General features: G+C 57.6%; 2 protein-coding genes across 5 annotated transcripts; one reads left to right on the forward strand and one right to left on the reverse strand.

Annotated features, from left to right (window-relative positions):
• Positions 1-110: 110 nt before the first annotated feature.
• timm9 (translocase of inner mitochondrial membrane 9 homolog) lies at positions 111-1,176 on the reverse strand. Its single transcript, XM_086127099.1, has 4 exons — positions 930-1,176; positions 585-669; positions 406-501; positions 111-321 (listed from the first exon to the last, which is right to left on the reverse strand). Exons 2-4 carry the CDS (start codon positions 621-623, stop codon positions 187-189), a joined length of 270 nt encoding a protein of 89 aa, XP_085983225.1. The 5' UTR covers positions 624-669; positions 930-1,176; the 3' UTR covers positions 111-186.
• Positions 1,177-1,358: 182 nt separating this feature from the next.
• On the forward strand, positions 1,359-17,848 carry LOC147195610 (uncharacterized). Of its 4 annotated transcripts, XR_015102656.1 has the most exons (25): positions 1,359-1,886; positions 2,102-2,171; positions 2,238-2,400; positions 2,487-2,533; positions 2,640-2,694; positions 2,761-2,851; positions 3,159-3,237; positions 7,560-7,638; positions 8,699-8,856; positions 8,950-9,067; positions 9,190-9,547; positions 9,661-9,744; positions 9,815-10,023; positions 10,181-10,354; positions 10,464-10,642; positions 10,947-11,074; positions 11,164-11,550; positions 12,048-12,383; positions 12,446-12,480; positions 12,736-12,816; positions 12,886-12,964; positions 13,071-13,168; positions 13,268-13,301; positions 14,210-14,392; positions 14,982-15,083. XR_015102656.1 is itself a non-coding variant. In XM_086127093.1 (24 exons), the coding sequence occupies exons 1-24, from the start codon at positions 1,682-1,684 to the stop codon at positions 14,278-14,280; spliced, it is 3,318 nt and encodes a 1,105-aa protein (XP_085983219.1). In that variant the 5' UTR covers positions 1,359-1,681; the 3' UTR covers positions 14,281-14,631. The 4 variants fall into 4 exon arrangements, 3 of the variants coding, with proteins under 3 accessions (XP_085983219.1, XP_085983220.1, XP_085983221.1); XM_086127093.1 differs by lacking the exon at positions 14,982-15,083 and having other exon boundaries at positions 14,210-14,631; XM_086127094.1 differs by lacking the exons at positions 1,359-1,886; positions 2,102-2,171; positions 2,238-2,400; ... (3 more) ...; positions 3,159-3,237; positions 14,982-15,083 and adding an exon at positions 3,647-4,396 and having other exon boundaries at positions 14,210-14,631.
• The last annotated feature ends 15 nt before the right edge of the window (positions 17,849-17,863 follow it).

Raw genomic sequence — 17,863 nt, forward strand, 5'->3', positions numbered from 1 at the left:
GAAAGCTGTGTGAGAGTGTCGAGGGGTGTGTCAGACTCTGTGTGACAAAGTATACCTGAATACTTGAGAGCCTGCGGGTGTGTTCAGGGGCTTCATGCAAGGACACAATATGACATTACGGTTTTATAGATTTGACACATTATAAAACAAGCACATGGGGGACCCTTTGAGTGTGTGGCGTCGGTCTCATCTGGGTTGCGCCAGCAGACCAGCTTTGGCAGCCAGGGCCTCATTCTGCTGGATGTGGTACTCCTGGAAGCGCATGGAAATCCGCTGGGTCATCTTCAGGTACTTCTGGAGACATGACTCGGAGCACGTCGACTGCGGACCCACAACAAGGTGGACAAGATGATGACGAGGACAATCAGGCGCCAACGGTAGAACCGCATCCTGACCGGCCCCTACCTCCTCGGGCCGGACCTCCCGGCTGGTGAAGTCTTTGATGCAGTCCATGAAGCAATTCTCGGTCAGCTTGTTGTACGTCCCGAGGAACTCTTTGAACTGAGACGGGAAGTGTCGTCACAACGTTAACAAAACCCTGTAATCACGTCAGTTTGGCTCACAAACGGAAGGTGTGCGCTGACCTGTTTGATCTGGTCTGACTCGGACACCTGAACCGCCATGTCGGACGGCGGGAGAGGAACCGCCAGTGAGACCTCTTCTCACGACCTCCAAAAGAATAACAAGTGTTTATTATCGCCGTTATCGTTATAATAGTAAAGATGTTTATTCTGTCGACAGGGTAACGACAACAAGCACGAGCGTTGTGGCTAACGAGGCTAAAAGCTAGCCAAGTCCATTTAGCTTCATTTTTAAAAGGCTCCTGATAATTTATTCAGATCACGTCCTCTAAAAATAATACACACAACTGCGCCGATGTTCTGTATTCTAGTTTTCTAGGACGCCACGACTTTGTTTCCGTCCCTCACCTAGTGGAGTGTTGAAGCGCCCCAAGCGGACTGTAAGGACGAAAGGACGCACCGGAAGTGTGAGTCCCTCGATAACCTTAAAAAACAACTACAATGTACAGGAAGATGGAAACGCGTTTTTTGGGTAATAATCGATTTTAGACATCCAACGGAATCATCCATCCATTATCTGAAACGCTTTGTCCTCGGTAGAGAGTGTCTCAAAAGTTTGTGTTATCATTCTTCTCCTCAACGGCACATTGTGTCCTATCGAAATGAACATCCGGGTCCTAAGATTTGTAACACGACAAAGGTTCCGTTCTTAAGTGTCACTGTGTGTTCGAATAAAACATGGTCAACATGTTCTCCAGATACTTTGAACTTGTAAAAATACATCACAGTTGTAGTAGGTCCCTGTGTTACATTTTGGGATTCTTTTGAGGTCACCGGTGTTGATTATAGTCACTATAATCAACAGGATGTCACACTATTAAATGACATCCTGCTTCTTGGAACGGAAGTTGGAAGTACAGTTCGTGGCAACACTCCACTCAACCACTTTGGACGCTTTCGCTCTTTTTTCGTCACCATTCTCATCCCAGCTACCGCTTTCCACTCCCCGACACGCTTTAAAACTCCACTAGCGCAATTTTGTCCAAATGAATGTGGGTTTTCCAAACTCGATCGTCGTGCCTCCACTGAGTCGGACACTTTGAGCGGGAACTTTAAAGTAGGGCGAGCGGAAGCTAGCCGTATCGTAAATCGAGTCGGCGATGAGCGTGTTGTCGTCACGCGTGGACGTGACCCGGACTCGGTTCTCGACCAAGACTTGTCCTGACGCTGGGCCGGGTACTTCCCCGGTCCGTTTGACGATCCAGAAGGTGAGCGGCGAGCACCAGCGAAGCTTCGGACGCGCGAAGCTAGGACGCAAATCGCACGGCGGAGCTCCTCGTCGCACTCTGGCTGGCTCGCAACACGGTGAGTGTGACGCCACACGGCCCACTACGGTTGTTATGACTCAAGTGGTTCAGCAGGGGGCGGTGTCTGCCATAGTGTTCGCCACTAGGCCAATACAGGATGGAAACTTTGCAGCGTTCCCTCACTTATCGCGGTTAAATGCGGACCGGGACCCCGCCTTAAGTTACATCAATTGTTCTTAAGTGAATTGCTAACGTTGATTTTTCTTCTTCCAGGTCGTGACCTCCTGACCTCCCATTTTGAGGCAGGGTCTCGAGGGGTCGTTTTGGCGGCTCTCCAGCAGCGGTGAATACTGTCGCGTTTTGCTTGTTGCTCTGATGTTTTCGTTGATGCATTTCCTGTGTTGCTCAGCTCTCATACCGCCTCCCAGAGGCGGGAAGTGAAAGTTAAGCTGTTAGAACCACGGCAGAGGAATAGCAGCAGCAGCAGCAGCTCCCGCAATGCGGCAGGGGGACACAAGGGGGCGCAGTCGCTGTCTTCCAACCTCGGAGACAACTTAAGTGCAATGAAAGAGGTCAAAGCTGCAGCTTTAATTGGCCAGGTTCATATCATGTGACCTACGTGTAACAACAAATCAAACGTGTGTGTGTGTGTGAGTAGGGCCACATGGATGTAGGTGTGTGTCAGCAGGTGGACACCATTGACAGGTATAAACCCAGAAAGTCTTGCTGTACACGAAGACACCCAGAGCACGACTTGACTGCCGTTTTCGCTTGTCACTTGTTTGCCACCTGACTGCGTGCGCTCTCATAGAGGCGGCTGGGCCAGCAGGATGGAGGCGGTCCACCATCGCCAGTTGGAGCTTCAGGTGAGCGAGCTGCTCAGGGTTTCGCCCCCGGGCAGCTGGTTGCCTTCATCGTTGCTCTCATCATAGAATCAGCTGCTGCAGTCGGCTCTCAGTATTGTCGCACGCTGCACGTCCTCCAACCTGGAACCGCCTGCTGCTCAGCAGGCGGACCCTGCTGGTATGCGCGCGCGCGCACACACACACACACACACACACACACACACTGACGTTGTTGTTGAGATCTGTGAGCTGACCAGAAGGCGGCAGTGTTGTTTCTAAGATGACTTGTGTTTGTGTTACCACGACAACGGACACCAGACAGGAGTCCTTTCCCCTCTGGGATGACAGGTTGTCATGGAAACAAGGCTGCTGCTATTTTTAGTCTCTTGGCAGCTCATTGTTTTTTTGGTGGGGGTGGGGGGGTTTCCTCAAGTTCTTTCATGCTGTTCTTACTCATTGTTGCTTCATGTGATATTTTTAATTAGAGGCCGTTATCAACCCGTCAACGAGGACCAGTGTGGAGTCTGACCCGGTTACCATGGGAACACACACGGGCCACACCAGGTGTGTGATTGTATTTTTTTTATATACATCTATTTTTATATCTATCTATAGATACATAAATAGATATAGATATGTATATGTGTGTGTGTGTGTGTGTGTTTTGTCCTCTGAAGGGCATCCACATCTGATTATAAATTCAGCATCTGCGTATTTGCATACACGTCTCCATAGTAACACGTCTCCATTTCCATTGTGTGCATTAGAGCAAATGTGTCCGTGTGTGCATCAGGTCTGCGGCTTTGATGTTTTGCCACAAGGCATCTTGGTGGCGTTCGCCCCCTCCTGACGAGATCTACACACGCACGCACGCACGCACGCACGCACGCACACACGCACGCACACACACACACACACACACACTGTTGTTGTGCTGAAGATGTGGCGTAAGGCCGGTGTGTGTGTGTACACGTGGTATGTGTGCGTCGTAATTGCGCGCGAGGAGTTTTGGGTGTGAGTACGTATTTGTGTGCACGCGTTCGTGTGCCAATGTCTTTGTGACGCTAAGCCACTCCTCATTTGCGTGCGTGTCTCTCTCGCCGTCGCTCATAAAATGCTTTGTCCACACGTCAGTTGGGGTAGCGGAGTGATGTCACACACTAGCAGGTGCCATGCCAGGGGGTGACGGGGGGGGTGGGGGGGTGTCTTTGTGCAAGAGTGTGCCTGCGTGTCGGATTCCTCAACGCAGTGCAGCCCCGCCCTCTTCCCTCTCTGCAGCAGGCTGGTGGGGGGGGAGAAAAAAAAAATTCTCTCGCACTTTGTGCTCTCGTCTCATATTTTCTGCGTGCGCTCGGCGGAGGCAGCGGCGAGGCAGGAAGGCAGGCGGCCCAGGGACCGGTCATGTCCTCCCCCCCGCAGCCGTCGTTGGCGCGCAGACAATCCTGTTACCTGTGCGACCTGCCCCGCATGTCCTGGGCCATGATCTGGGACTTCAGCGAGCCCGTCTGCCGCGGCTGCGTCAACTACGAGGGCGCGGATCGCATCGAGTTCGCCATCGAGACCGCCCGCCACCAGAAGCGCAGTCACGGCCTCCGGGAGCCCAAAAGCGGGAAGGAAATCACGGGCCAGCATCCGGCGGACGGACCGGGAAGGTCCCAGCAGACCTCTTTGGACCGGTACCCGGCGCTCGGCGCGGACGCCCGGGCCAGGTCGGACTACCAAGGTAGGCTGCCCAACGGGCTCGGGTGTCCGAATGGCTTCAAATTGGACGAGGGGCCTCCCGAGCTGAACCGTCAAAGCCCGAACTCCAGGAGCAGGGCTCACGGGGGTCCGGCGTCGGCTCCGGGACTCGTTAACGTGCCGCCCAACCTGCTGCCCCAGACGCCGCTGAACGCGCAGGGCGCGGCGAGCCGAGCCGCGCCGCAGGGCTCCGCGCCGGGCCCGCCGTGTTTGAGCGAGCCCGCCTCAAAGCGGCCGTCGTCCGTGCCGGGGACGGAGCAGGAGCGGGAGGTGAAAGAGAAGCAGAGGAACGCCGAGACGCTGAGCGAGCTGAGCGAAAGCCTTCGCAACCGACAGGAGGACTGGGCCAGCAAGCCCAAGATGGTCCGAGCCACCCTGGTCACTCTGTCCGGCTGCACGCCCTTCGAGGTCCGCTTCAAGAAGGACCACGGCCTGGTTGGCCGCGTATTCGCCTTCGACGCCGTGTCCAAACCCGGCGCGGACTACGAGCTGAAGATCTTCATCGAATACCCGAGCGGTTCCGGTAACGTGTTCTCCAGCGCCTCGGGGGTGGCGAAGCAGATGTACCAAGACTGCATGAAGGACTCGGGCCGGGGTCTGTCCTCCGGGTTCAAGTACCTGGAGTACGAGAAGAAGCACGGTTCCGGCGACTGGCGCCTGCTTGGCGATTTGTTGCCGGAACCTCTGCGGGTCTTCAGGGACTGCGTGGGGGGGGACATGCTGCCGCAGCCCCACCTCGACGGAGCCCACCCGCCGCTGCCGCCCTCCGCCCGGGCCCGGGCCCCGAGCGGCTCCAGAGGCGGCTCCAGGAAGAGGAAGTCCTCGCCGGAGCCGGATCCGGCCGAGACCGGCCCGAAGCCGATCGAAGAGCGGCACCGGCGGTGGCTCGCCGACCAGGCCGAAGCGCTCAAACTTTCCTTTGGCGACCGCCCGTTAGGCCCCGCCCCCGGGCGCTCCAGCCCACCCGAGTCCGCCGGGTCCCCCGTGGCCGCGGCGTCGCCCGCTAAGGACAGAGACTCGGTCCACTCTAGCGGCGGGCCGACTTCCCCCGCGGGGGGCCAGAGGGGCCCCCCCTCCCGCAACGGAGAGCCGGCGGGCGGCGGCGAGCCGACCGACGCGGCCGCCGCCGGCCCCCTGTGCTGCACGCTGTGTCGCGAGCGGCTGGAGGACACTCACTTTGTCCAGTGCCCGTCGGCCGCCCACCACAAGTTCTGCTTCCCGTGCTCCCGAGACAGCATCAAGGCCCAGGGCGCCGCCGCCGAGGTCTACTGCCCCAGCGGGGACAAGTGCCCCCTGGTGGGCTCCAGCGTGCCCTGGGCCTTCATGCAGGGCGAGATCGCCACCATCCTGGCGGGCGACGTCAAAGTCAAGAAGGAGAGGGACCCTTGAGGACGCCCGCATCGGTTGGGCCAGACTCCCGGCGGGCCGCGGGGGAAAGGACCCCCCCCCACCCCCTCGCCAAAACGCAAAACAAGGCCAACGGTTCAGCCCTCCCCAGAAGGTTTTCTTTGAATTGACCGGGCTTCGACCCGCCGACCGCGGGAGGATTCGTTCGAATGACGGAAGATGGTTTCGTGGGGGGGGGGGGGGGTTGTTTTCCGTCCTGGACTGTCAACTGGCGCCAGCGCTAAAATGCAGCAAATTGTCTGTCTTGCCCTCTCAAAGCCGAAGTGTAGCGCAAACGATGACGCCGAAACTCGCCCATCTCATTCCAAGCTCAACTTTTAATTTTCAGGATGCAGATGATTTCATTTCACAGGGACAAAAAGCCCCCCACCCCCAAAAAAAAAATCTCCCGCCTTTTCCATTCTTTCCAAATCAGCAGCAGCACATTGGCACCCAAAACAAAAAAGCCAAAAGAAAATTGGCAAACAGAGGAGTGACTTTGATTTTATTTTTAGCTTTTGCAACGTCTCAAACTCTCCCCCCCCCAAAAAAAAAAAGATGGAGACCGAAAGGGCTAAGCAACATCGCTCGCTTGCTTTGTGTGGCATTTTTTGTTTTGTTTTGTTCTCCACGATGTGACCCGCCTCAACGTTTCTCACGATTGGCGTTCACACAAGAGGTGAACTTGCGCGACTGAAGCGCTTTCGGGTTTTCCGTCCTAACGGACACCATCGGCGAGGATGAAGCGCTTTAGTTTGATCTTGGGCTCCAAAACGATGTAAATACCTCAACTCCGATGCGCGTGCGTTTGTCATTCTGCGTTATGTCAAAGCTTGAATTTCCCCAATGGGCTGGGCCAGACCCCCCCCCCCCGCCCCCTCCCCCGTTAAAAATCGCCAACGTGCTCGGAAAGGCTTGGATGCAAGTTGGCGAAAAGAAACGTCCATGGTCAAGAGTTAATATTCAGCTCAGCAATATTGTGTGCGTGGTGATTGTAAATTCTCCTGACAGACCCCCCCCCCGCCCCCCCGGCTCCATCCTGACACGGAAAGATCTTCGGACAGTCCGCATGTAGCACTTGAAGGTGCTGCCTTGACTTCCAATGGCTGCTTTTGGGTTTTGGGGGCATCTTGGGGGCGGTCCGGAAAGACTCCCGAAAAACGACGACGACAACAAGCGCCATTCCGACACGACGGCGAGCATTTCTTCAGCGGTGCACGCGGAAGACATTTTGGGTGCTTGTTGTCGTGCGTGTTTTGTCCGAGGTCGCGCGGACGGCAGATCGCGGCGTCGCTCCCAAAACGTTTCAATGGCCTCCTCGGACGCGCCGGACTTTTGGGTTGAGCTTTTTTTTTTTTACGCCTTTTCTACTCCATGTTGACGTGTGATTGTGTTCATGTGGTGACATGTTGTCAATAAAGTCCACTTGCGTCCGTGGGTGATGTGGTTTTATGACGGCTGGGTGGGATTTCGTCTTCTCGTCTGCGCCGCTTTTCTCCTTTATCAGCATCCCCCCCCCCGCCCGCCGCCGTCGCCATGGGACACCGCAGCAGATGTGTCGCCTAGCAACACGGCCTTTCTGTCGCTCCTGGCAGCCATTTTGTCCGCACCATCACCCCCAACGCGCACACACGCGCGTGCGCGTCTCCGCATCCCATAATGTTCCACCTCCAAATGTGAAGATGAACGATTAGAATTTTCTGCCTGCTATGTAATGACTTTGAACGGATGATTTATTGGGCCCCTGTCGTTTCCCGCAGGGAGGAGCGGCGCCGCGCCAGAGTGGTTTCCGTGGCGACCCAAGCCAACGACAGTCCGGCGGGGCCGGCGCAGACGGAGGTGAGGATGCGGCTGATGACGTCACGCGATTGTCAAAGATGGCGGCGGGCTTACTTGCCACAAGTCGCGCTGTTTTTGTTTTTTTTGCGGGGGGGGGGGGGGGACATTTCAACTGAAACCACGGAAATGTTTCATGGCCTCCTCGTGTCACGTATCCGCAAGAAGCTGAAATGAGAAGTTCAACTGTTGTTTGGGAAATGCGCCGCTTTAAGTCCCCTGACTCGACTGTTGCCAGGCAAATGAGGCGGCGGGGGGCAAATGACGACATAGCCCATCCGCGCTGGAGAGGCAATTAAAACCTTCAACTCAAAAAGGCAAATCTTATTTTCTTGACGGATACGTGAGTGGAAAAGGCCGCAAATGGAAAAAAAAAAGACGAGTGAAAGAGACCTTTCCTACTTTGCAGGTGTGTTGAATTCCGCACGGTCCAGCCGATATGTGCTTTCATTCTTAACCAGCGGTGGGCAATTATTTTTTGCATAGGGCCACACGAGAAGCAGAAAATATTATGGAGGGCCGGATCAAAAGGCCGAACTAAATTCGACATCATATGAATTGGATTTCTTTATTTAAAAAGCATTATTTTGCATTTTTTGGCACGTTTTTCAGACTTTAAGAGTACATTATTCCGTCGTATCGAACGGGATTTGCTTGACTTGGCGCTACTGCGGGCTTCCGTATGGTCTCCCCCTTCCTCCCTATGCTCTGCGACTTCAAGTAACTGCGCCACCTGCCGTTGAAATGCCTGTCATTACAAGTCCAAATGAAACGAATGCACTCGTTGACATCGAACCTTAATTGTGTACCAACCTTCGGCGGGCCGGATTAAAAAGACCAACGGGCCGGATTCGGCCCGCGGGCCGTACTTTGCCCCGTTCTTAACATTTGAACAATCGCACTCAACGCTGCTTGGACTCGCTGGCTTTTGTGTGCGTGGGGGGTAAAGTTGAATCTTGCCACGGGGGGGGAGCGGCCGCGGAGCGAGGGCGTGTCGCTCCCACTTTTGCTTCTCGAAAGCAGGCCGCGCGATTTGTAAGGTTTGTCACGTGTTTTGACGCAGAGCGAAGCCCCGCCGCCGTCCGCGTCGGAGGAGGCCCGCCGGCTTCTGCGCCGGCTTCGGCGGCACAAGAAAATTCTGGACGACAATCTGGAGACGGCGGAGAGAGCCCGCGGCGGCGAGCTTCTGCGCTGCCAGCTGGAGGCTCTGGCGGCTAACGGGTAAAAGCTAGTTGGCGGCAGGCGGATGCGCTCCATCCGACACTCCGGGTGGCGCCGCTGAGCTCTCCGTCTTGTCCGCCGTGACTTTGGCAGCGAATCGAGCGAGCGGGCTCGCATCAAGAAGACGGTGGACGCGTGGATACACCTGATCGGCAAAGACGCTCGTCCGTGCCGGCCCCTCCCGCTTCAGACCCCCTCGGCGACGGTCCCGGTGAGACCGCCTTCTTTTGCTTCTTGTCGAAGGAAACGTCTCCGATCGAGCGATTCATCCGCCCCAAAATTGCTCGTTTACGGCCAAACCCAAACACGCAAACCGTCTTCTGCATCGCGCAGGCCCGGACGGACGAGGGGGCGGCCGAGCGCAGACCCGCCCCCCCGTCGCCCCGGCCGAGATCGTCAGTCAAGGCGCTCGGAGGAACGGCAAGTGGGAGGCCGCCGGCGGGGAGAGGGCAGAGAAGCCGAGCGGCCGCCCCCGCCCCCTTGCTCAGATCTCGGCACGCCCGTGACGACCGCCCGCCGCGCTCGATGCCCCGGGGGGGGCCGCCCGGGCCCGACGAATCCTACCTGACGCGTCTGTACGGGAGAGCGCCGACGCCGGGCCTCGGGGGGAGCCCCCCGCCGCTTCGCTTCAATTCGACGGCGCCGCCCGTGAACGGGAAGCCGCGCCCCCAGGCGCTGGACGCCGCCAAAGGTCAGACGTGTTTGGAGCAGTTCTGGAGCTCCGGACATGGGGGGCGGGGGGGGGGGGGGGGTCTCATTGTGTCTGTGGGAAACAAGAAGCCGCTCTCCGTCACGTCTTCTCAGGCGCCACGACGAAAGCGGCGCCGCGCCGGTCCTCCCGCCCGCCCTCCGCCGACCTTCCCCCGCCGTCCGTGGCCATCCCGCTCGGTCAGTAACGCAGTTGACGAGGCGCAAATCCTCCGCCGGCTTTTTCAACCTTATCTTGTCGCGTTCCAAGCGCGGCCGAGGATAGGCCCCTCCCCCAGGTGTCGGCGCGGCGAGTCCTCGCCTCCCGTCGCATTTTCACTTCTGGCCCACGCGGAGGCGGAGCACGAGACACCCGAGCGACCCGCGGCGGGCCCTCCTCCCGCCCCAGTTCCTCCCCCCCAACCAAGTCCCGGACCCCCGGAGGAGGACCGGGAGCTCGCCGCCGACGAAGGACTCGAGGTGGGTCGTGCGGTCGAAAGGGGGCCTGACCTTCGGGAAGTTCACCACCCGAGGAACCCCCGGGATAGCCGAACGGATTTCCCAAGACGTGCGCCTTAGAGTTGGAACTCGCCCCACTTGGCATCCGGATGGCCGACTCCCTTTGTCTTTTTTCCAGGCGGAACCCGACTCGCACGTGGGTCCGGAGCAAGAGCAAGCGCCGCCGGCGGATGACGGCGGCGCGCGGCCCGCTCCGTCCGTCGCCGCGGAAACGGCGGCGAGGGAGAGCCGGGACGAGCCGGATGAAGGCGGCGAGATCCCCGGGAGGGACTTCCTGTCCGTGGCCGACGCGGTACTGACCGCGTCGAACGCGGCTCGCCGCTTAGCCGCCGTCTGACGAGGCTGCGCATTTGTTCACCGACGCTAGCAAAAGCCTGACCCCGCCTCCGACCTCTTTCCAGGGCCAGGAGGAGTCTGCCGGGGACGAGGGAGCGTTTGACCGGGACGGCGATCCGTCTCCTCCTCCGCTCGTCTACCGGGGGCCGGTTCGTCCGGCCGAGAACGGCGGCGCCGTCCCCCCCCCTCCTCGCGGCTCGGCGCCAAACCTGGATGACCGCGCGCTCGACCGAATGGTGCAATGGTGAGGCGCGGCCCGTCTGGTGCTGCTCCCGTGAGCTCCGCTTCTCGTTGTGTTCGGGTTGCCTCACCGAGCAAAGACGCGCGGATGAAAATAGACAAATTGTATTTAGCGTCAACTCGCTGTGAAAAAGATCTCCCGACGACATGAGCGACGGGTTCGTGTTGCGCTTGACACGCGATTGCGGGGCCGTAAAGTGGACCGACGGACTCGTCGACTCGTTCGAACGACCTTCCGGCCAATAATCCGGATGAGGAAATGATCAAAGTCCGACGGCGGCGGCGTTTGACTCTGGCGTTGCGTTCAGGTTGGAGCGGCAGCTGATGGCGAGAATGATCCGCGGGCGGTCCCCGCCTCCGCCCCCCGAGCCGAACGAGCAGTCGGACGCCGAGGAGCCGGGTCTGGCCGAGGAGCCGGGTCTGGCCTCGGGCGTCGGTGAGCGAAGACCCGCGGCCGACGTCTGGGATGCGCTGGTTTGGGGAGCGGCCGGGTGGTGACGTTTGCGCCGTGCTTGCGTGCCGCAGCGGAGGCGGCTGGCGGCGGCGGAGGAGGTCTTCGGTTCTTCGCGGAGGCCGGCGTTCGAGCGGACTCGCCTTTCGTCAAGGAGCTGGTGAACGAGGTTTTGTCCGAGATGGCGGAGCAGGTGCTGGCTCCGAGGGAGCCGCCGGTTCCGGGACCCGCGCCGGATCGAGGACCGAGCCCGGGACCAAATCCTGGCCCGGGGGGACCTTCTTCCTTCCGGGGGAAAACCGTTCCTGTGGTTCCCGTGGTGACGACACCTCTGCCCACCCCGCTTCCGAGTCCCGTCGCGTCCATCCAAGAGCCCCTCCCTCTCTCCACGCCCGCGCCGTCTGAAGCAAGCAGCTTGCCGATCGACGATTCCCCGCCGCCGAGCGTCGCGGCCCCTCCAGGTTGTGCGGTCCTCGCGCTACCAGCATTAGCGCCCATTAGCGTTTGCCTCGGTCCTCGCGCGCGGCGCTTTGCGAGAAGCGCACATACCGGCGCCTTGAGGTAGGAGTTCACGCTGGCGACTCCAAACGCTCGCTCGTCAAGTCGTCTCTCTCCACTGAAATGAGGCGTGAACTCAAGTCGACCCCGCTGCCGTACAAGGAGCAGAAATATTTCACACCACAACAAAAGCAGCGCCTTGTAATGACATCATCGAATCGCGTGGAAAGAATTCATCAGCGCCGGCCTCGATTCGCTTGCCGTTGCGCTGCTCCTTCTGGCCACCAGGCGGCAGCGTAACGCAGATGTCGGCCCGATATGCGAAGCCGCTCCAAATTTCTCGGCGAACCGCAGCAATACGAGTCGTCGGCAACTCGCGGGTTGGCTCGCTCGTATCTCGAAAGCCAAGCGCGGGCAAATGATTTGTTCTTTGCGCTGACTGCCGCTTTTGTGCCTTCAGAGCCTGTAGCCACGCCCATCCCCAGCCCCCCCGCGGAAGTCGCCGACGCGCCGTCCTCGGGGAAAGCCAGCCTGCCGTCGGACGACGAGGAAGAGCGCCCGGACGGCCGCTCGCGAGCGCAAGTGGAAGAAGCCGTTCGCTCTCCTCCGCGCGCCCCCTCCCCCGCGGCCCCCCCTCCTCGGGACGATCCAAAGTCTCCCTCCGCTGCTTCTGATGACAGCGCCAGCACCGCCAGCAGCTCGAACGGCAGTACGGTGACCGGAAGCGAGACGGGCCTCAAAGCGGTCTCGGAAGGAGAACTGCTGATCAGCTTCAAGCACGTGGATGCCACCGCGGGTAAATCAGCCAAAGCGCCTTCAGACTTCACAGTCACCAAAATAAATCGTTTCCTTCTTCAGAAGCGGACACGTCCTCCAGTTCGCTTCAAGATGAGGTGAGAAAAAAAAAAAATCTCCACTTCTTGTCTGGCTTTTTTTTTATTATTTTTTTTTACTTCCTGTCGGCGCCTCTGACAACTTCCTTTCTGTCTCGATGCACTTCCTGTTTGCATCTGATCACATCCTGTCCGCGTTTGGATTTTGTTGTTAAATCACTTCCTGTCACTCACTCGCTGCCTCCTTGGTCACACTCTTTCTATCGCAATTCACTTCCTGGTTGCCTCATTGATCACTTCCTGTTCCTTTTCTAGGACCTTGAGCCCCCCAGTGAAGGACAGGTCAAAGTGCACATGATGGAGACGGCGCACACGCTCCGAGGAGAGAGATCACCGGTACACACACACGCGCACACACACACACACCGCACTTGACCCTCTGACCTGCTGTGTTTTTCGGGGCAGGAGGAGGAGGAGCTAAGCTCGGGGGAAGTGACGGACTCGATCGCGCCTCAACTAGATGGAAAAATCAATCGCTCTGGAGGTGCGACATCACAGCAATGACGAGTGGTGACATCGTAGATGATGTCGTAGAAGTGACATCATCGAAATGACGGTGGCGGCGTAACACTGATCTCATCATTCAACAGAGGCCATTTTGGAGCCGACCGATGGCGGCGGCGACTTTGACCCGACTCCGGCGGCCAGTCCCGTGCCGGCCTCCGACCTCCAAAGTGAACCCTCTCAGGTCTCGCCAGCGCACAGACTGACACACTTGAACACGCGCGCGCATACCAACACCCAACGCGGCTCAATATGAAGTGTGTGTGTGTGTGTGTGTTGACAGGTGTTGCCGTTCAGAAGGTCGAGCCCACAAGCAGGTAGGACATTTATTTTCTGATGTGTGATACGAGTAAGGCGGCGCGGCGGGCGGGCGGGCGGTCGGTTGACTGGTCTGCACCTTGGCCTCCCCTTGCAGAGGCGCGGGGTTCCATTCCGGCTCCAGCCCTCCCGTGTGGACTTTGCCTGTTCTCCCGCATTCCAAAAACATGCTCGGCAGCTTAATGGGACACTCCAGATTGTCCCGAGGTGCGACCGTGGGTGCCGAGGGTTGTTTGTCTTACGTGTGCCCTGCGATTGGCTGGCGACCGCTTCAGGGTGGCCCCCGCCTTCTGCCCAAAGACAGTCGGGATAGGCTCCAGCACCCCCGCCGCGACCCTCGTGAGGTTAAGCGAATCAGAAAATGGATGGATGATACAATGACGCCCCTGTGTCTTTGTCCTCTGGCGTTAACTTCTTGGACGAGCCACCAGGGGGCAGCATACTTCAATCTTCGCGCGTCCTTGTGCTCGTGCGTGTTCCGCCACCCCGCCTTCAAGTCGCACTTGCAGTGTCAGCTGTTCGACAGAGATAATAATAATATCCATCCATCCATCCATTTTCCGAACCGCTTGATCCTCACTAGGGTCGCGGGGGGTGCTGGAGCCTATCCCAGCTGTCTTCGGGCAGTAGGCGGGGGACACCCTGAATCAGTTGCCAGCCAATCGCAGGGCACACAGAGACGAACAACCATCCACGCCCACACTCACACCTAGGGACAATTTAGAGCGTCCAATCAGCCTGCCATGCATGTTTTTGGAATGTGGGAGGAAACCGGAGTAATAGATTTTATTTATAAGCGCCTTTCAAGACACCCAAGGACACTTTACAATAACAAAAAACACAAAACAATATGGCCGAGTTTACACTGTGTGTGTGTGTCTGTGCTTGTTTTCGGGCCAACCGGAAGTGAGCATCAGAACCTCGGCGCCCCCCGAGAAGATGTCGCCATCCTCAGAAGACTCAAGTGATTTCTTCTAACGTACTGTCGAGGCTGCGAAGGCCCGCTGATGACATTTGACAATGCGGCCGGCTTTAGGACCCTGCAGCCAGCCTCATCGGGGGGAGGCGGCGGGGCGGTCTACCCGGAAAGGTATTACGCTTCAGGAAGTAGTTTTCTACCACAATAAAATGTGTGTAATGTCTTTATAATGGACATTGTTGATTTTTAATTAGTCTTTTTTATCATTTCTTACGAATAGCAATAAAGATGGAATTATTTAAACGGCGTGGTTTGGAATGTGCCTGAACAAAATCAGTTTCTTCTTTTTTTGTTTCTCTTCTGCAAAAAAAAAAGTATTGGATGTGGAATTAAATAATCGCACAAAGTCACGACGGTTGTCTTCTTTGGGTGATGATTGAGGCCCTGTTACCGTGGCAACAGTATTTTTTTCTTGACATCATCGTCATCGGTCGATCAATCGACTGTTTTGAACCCTTTCGCTGCAATTCAGCCAAACGTCACGATGGAGGCGGTCTGCTAGCCTTAACCTGTGCTAAGACCGCAGCTCCGCTTACCTTTGGGACTGACTGACTTCAGACAGACCGGGAAACATTCCTTCAACAATGACGACTTTTTGCACGCACGCGCGTCGGCTGAATTGGGTGAAGAATGTTGTCCCTGTTGTGTGTGTGTGTGTGTGTGTGTTTTGCATGTCACTTCTATGCTGTCATGGCAACAGACGAAGGCAAGAATTCGTCTGAGGGTGTGGCCCGGGTTTGCAAACAAGGCGAGGCTTGCGCACACACTCGAATTCGCACACAAACTCGACGGCGCGGCGCAGGTAAGGTGAACTTTCTCACTTTTATCGCTTCTTTGCTTTGATTGAGTTCAAACCTTATCGTTCGTTGCCGTCACGATCGGCTCATGATGGCGGGAAAAAGGTGAAAGAAACAAGTTGAAAGGTCAACTTGTTTCTTTCATCTTTTTCCCCACTTCGGATGAGCCGTCTCATTTGGTTTTGGGTCAGCGCCAGCCACCGCGGCTCCGAATACTTTGCCTGCAAAATATGAAGGAGCCGCCGTCTCTCGGCCACACGGCTCAGGTGGGGTGTACCTAATCAAATGTCTGTCAGGCGTGTGGGTGAGAGAGACGACACCCACTGCTTGTACGAATCGCACCTTCTGGAGCAAAATCTTTGGAAACGTGGCCAATCGTAAACCCGACTTGCCGTTCGGCCTAATAAAGTGACCGTGAGAGGAGTGAGTGTGGGACGGCGCGATGACGCACATTTTTGCTAGCCACTCAAACCAGTTTGTACTCTTCTTCAAGTTGGCACTCGTCTGTCCGCTTCGCCACAGAAGATGAATGTAAGTCTCGTTTTTGTCTTCTCGGTGTCTAGGAACCCGTGTGTGTGTGTATATGTGCGAGCATATGTGTGTGTGTGTGTGTGTGTCTGTGCGCGTGCGTGCGTGTTCATAGAGAACATTCCAATGGACGTACCGCACCCTCCTTATGATGTGCTGCATTTACGGACACCTGGTGGAGGTATTTGTGTGTGGTGTTGACTTTTTGTTGTTGTCGTTCATCTGTCAGCTCGAAGACGCTTTTGACTCCCCCTCTGGGGCCGGCACCCAATCAGCAGGAAGCATGGCTTGGCCGCAACAGCCCAACCGGCCTGGTAAGTTCTGCCGGGGTGAGATTTGACGCTCCTTGACGAGTCCTTCGCCCATTTCACCTCTGTCACCAGGTGCGCCCGCCAACCCCACCTGGGGTGGAGGTCAGTGGCCTCAAAATCAGCCCGCAGCTGGAGGCGCGGGTCAGTGGCCCGGAGGGCAGCCCACTGCCGGCGGCGCCGGCGGAGGGGCAGGTGGGTGGCCCGGACAGCAGCCTGGACAGCAGCCCGCTGCCGGCGGTGCCGGCGGAGGGGCAGGTGGGTGGCCCGGACAGCAGCCCACTGCCGGCGGTGCCGGCGGAGGGGCAGGTGGGTGGCCCGGACAGCAGCCCGCCGGCGGAGGTGCGGGCCAGTGGCCCGGAGGGCAGCCCCCGGCCACAGGCGGAGGTCAGTGGCCGTCCCCGTCAAAAGGGAGCGGGGACTGGCCCGCTCCATCTCCCGGAACGGCGGCGAACACTTCTCTGGTACCGCCGCACACGCGCGTCTCAACTTGCGCAGGACAATTTTGATCGGTGATCTTCCCAAAACAAAGGACTCCTGTTTGTGTTCCAGACGGTCCCGTACAGCCAAAAGATCCCCAACGGACTGAGAAGCGGAAGCGTCATTCACATCAAAGGAAGCATCAAACCCAAAGCTGACAAGTCAGTCGGATGAGTATTTTGACACAAACGACGATAGCGATGACGACAGCGATGTCTTTGAGATTTAGACGGCAGAGACCGCGGAACCACGTGCGCCAGTGAAAAAGAGTCCGCGCTGGGGTGCGGCTAGTGTCCGGGGGGATGTGCTGTGCTCTGCTCGGGCAACGCTTGGGGGCAATGTCTCAGATGCAAGGGGGGCAGAGTCCGGATGTTCATCTCTCCCGGCCTTGGCGGCGCCAAACCAGACTGAGATGCGGTCCTTCATTAGATTCTCGATGCGGTCGGGACGGAAGGGGGTCGGCAGTCCCATGGTGAGCTGCACTCCTTGGTGCAGCTGCCAGACCGGGCCGAGATTTCCTGATTTCCGCGGTCCCCTGTCATCGGGGCGAACAGAGAGGGGCTGAGGACGGAGCCCTGCGGCTCGCCGGCGTTCGGGGGCAAGACACTGCGGACGTTCCTCTTCATCGTCCGCAAAACCGGCTTCGGTCAACGAAGCAAATGCGCCAGGCAGTCGCGAGGAAGACGATAGCGAAACGAATGAGAACGGCAAACGCGATCGTGACGATAATAACGATGACGGTGACATGAGAATATAATGAAATGAGAACAGCGAAGACGACGAGAATGATGACGCAATGACGGACGCTGATGACGAGGAGAAAGCGTTTGACGCTCACGGTCATCGTGAGCGACCAAACGATAGCGACGCAGATGACGACCGCGTTGTGGCTGGTGCCAAGAAGCGCTAACGTGGCTGCGCGCTGCCTTCAGGGTGACGGTGGACCTTTCCACCAGCAGCGATCTGGTGTTCCACTTCAACCCTCGCTTCAACGAGAGCGGCAGGAAGGTGATCGTGAGGAACAGCAAAATCGGCGGCAGGTGGGGCAGCGAGGAGAGGAACCTGTCGCGCTTCCCCTTTACGCCCGGCCAGCCCTTCGAGGTGAACACGCGATAATAGCAACGCTAACAAAAACGTATGCGTATATGCACGCGCGTGTGCGTTTCTGTGTGTCCGTCTGTATTTGCGCACTTGAATTTCTGTGTGTGTGTTTGTTTCAGTTGAAGATCGAGTGCACGTCGAGCGCGTTTGTGGTGTCCGTTCAAGGCTCTCACCTGTTGGACTTCAAGCACCGCGGTGGAAACCCCGGTCAGATCCGAAGTCTGGACATCTACAACGACCTGTCCCTTTCGCACGTCAGCATCCAGTGACCTCTGACCTCTCACCCGCTGACCTCTGAACGCAGGCCGTCAACACCTACCGGAGTCTGAAAAATAAAGTCGGCTTGAAGCCCATGACACTTGTATGTC

Source organism: Hippocampus guttulatus, chromosome 13 (genome assembly GCF_054856545.1).
Source record: "Hippocampus guttulatus isolate MCC_2025c chromosome 13, RoL_Hgut_1.0, whole genome shotgun sequence".
NCBI lineage: Eukaryota > Metazoa > Chordata > Actinopteri > Syngnathiformes > Syngnathidae > Hippocampus > Hippocampus guttulatus.